The 649-nt window shown below is 40.2% G+C and overlaps 1 protein-coding gene across 1 annotated transcript in view; it reads left to right on the top strand.

Annotated features, from left to right (window-relative positions):
- Positions 1-649, top strand: part of cyp17a2 (cytochrome P450, family 17, subfamily A, polypeptide 2) — a gene marked incomplete at its 3' end in the record, with an annotated part of 9,461 nt that overhangs the window by 5,263 nt on the left and 3,549 nt on the right. The window contains exon 5 of the mRNA XM_016565479.1: positions 21-34. Coding sequence (XP_016420965.1) covers positions 21-34 — 14 coding nt within the window. The remainder of the gene's footprint in view (positions 1-20; positions 35-649) is intronic.

The following is a 649-nucleotide window of genomic DNA, read 5'->3' as shown; positions in this document are numbered from 1 at the left end:
CGCATCATAATGCATTCAAGAGAACGCAGACTCCAATTATAATTACAAACGCGTCTCTAGCTTGTCCGCTCCTGCCGTCCTCCGCGTGCGACATGTTCTTCGTAAACGATGCTGAGTTGTGTCGATGCTGTCATGCTCTGACAAGCATCCGCAATTTAAAACATTTTCCACTTTACGAAACCTTTTGCGTCTCAAATGCTAAAAAATGCTATTTTCGTGAAACTACATAAAAACCCTTGTCAGATCAACGAAATTACCCCAAATGTTGTCCCAACTAGTCAAACACAGTTGTCTGAACAAAGAACTTTTCACATTGTTGAAATATCAAGGCTTTCTGAGTTCCCTGCATGCATTGCAGCATGAATAAATGATGCAGTTACTGTTATAGGATTATTGTTTTGCTGCTTGCTGACTTCTTCTGGAGGGCGCATAAGTTTGAACTAGCGAGTTTAGGTATATTGGTGCAGCACCAGTGGTTGTCTTGTAGACAAGCATCTTTAGTGAGAAGAACTAAAAAACTGAGAGAACTCAAAAGTCTTAGTGCATCAAGTTGTTTTTCTTTTTTTTTATGTTTTCTCAACTATTTTTTACAGTGTACACACACGCGCACACACACACACACACACACACACACACACACACACACACA

This window comes from Sinocyclocheilus rhinocerous, unplaced genomic scaffold (genome assembly GCF_001515625.1).
Source record: "Sinocyclocheilus rhinocerous isolate Xijiao unplaced genomic scaffold, SAMN03320098_v1.1 scaffold151, whole genome shotgun sequence".
NCBI lineage: Eukaryota > Metazoa > Chordata > Actinopteri > Cypriniformes > Cyprinidae > Sinocyclocheilus > Sinocyclocheilus rhinocerous.
The sequence above is the reverse complement of the archived record's forward strand: the minus strand, read 5'-3'. Positions and strand labels throughout refer to the sequence as shown.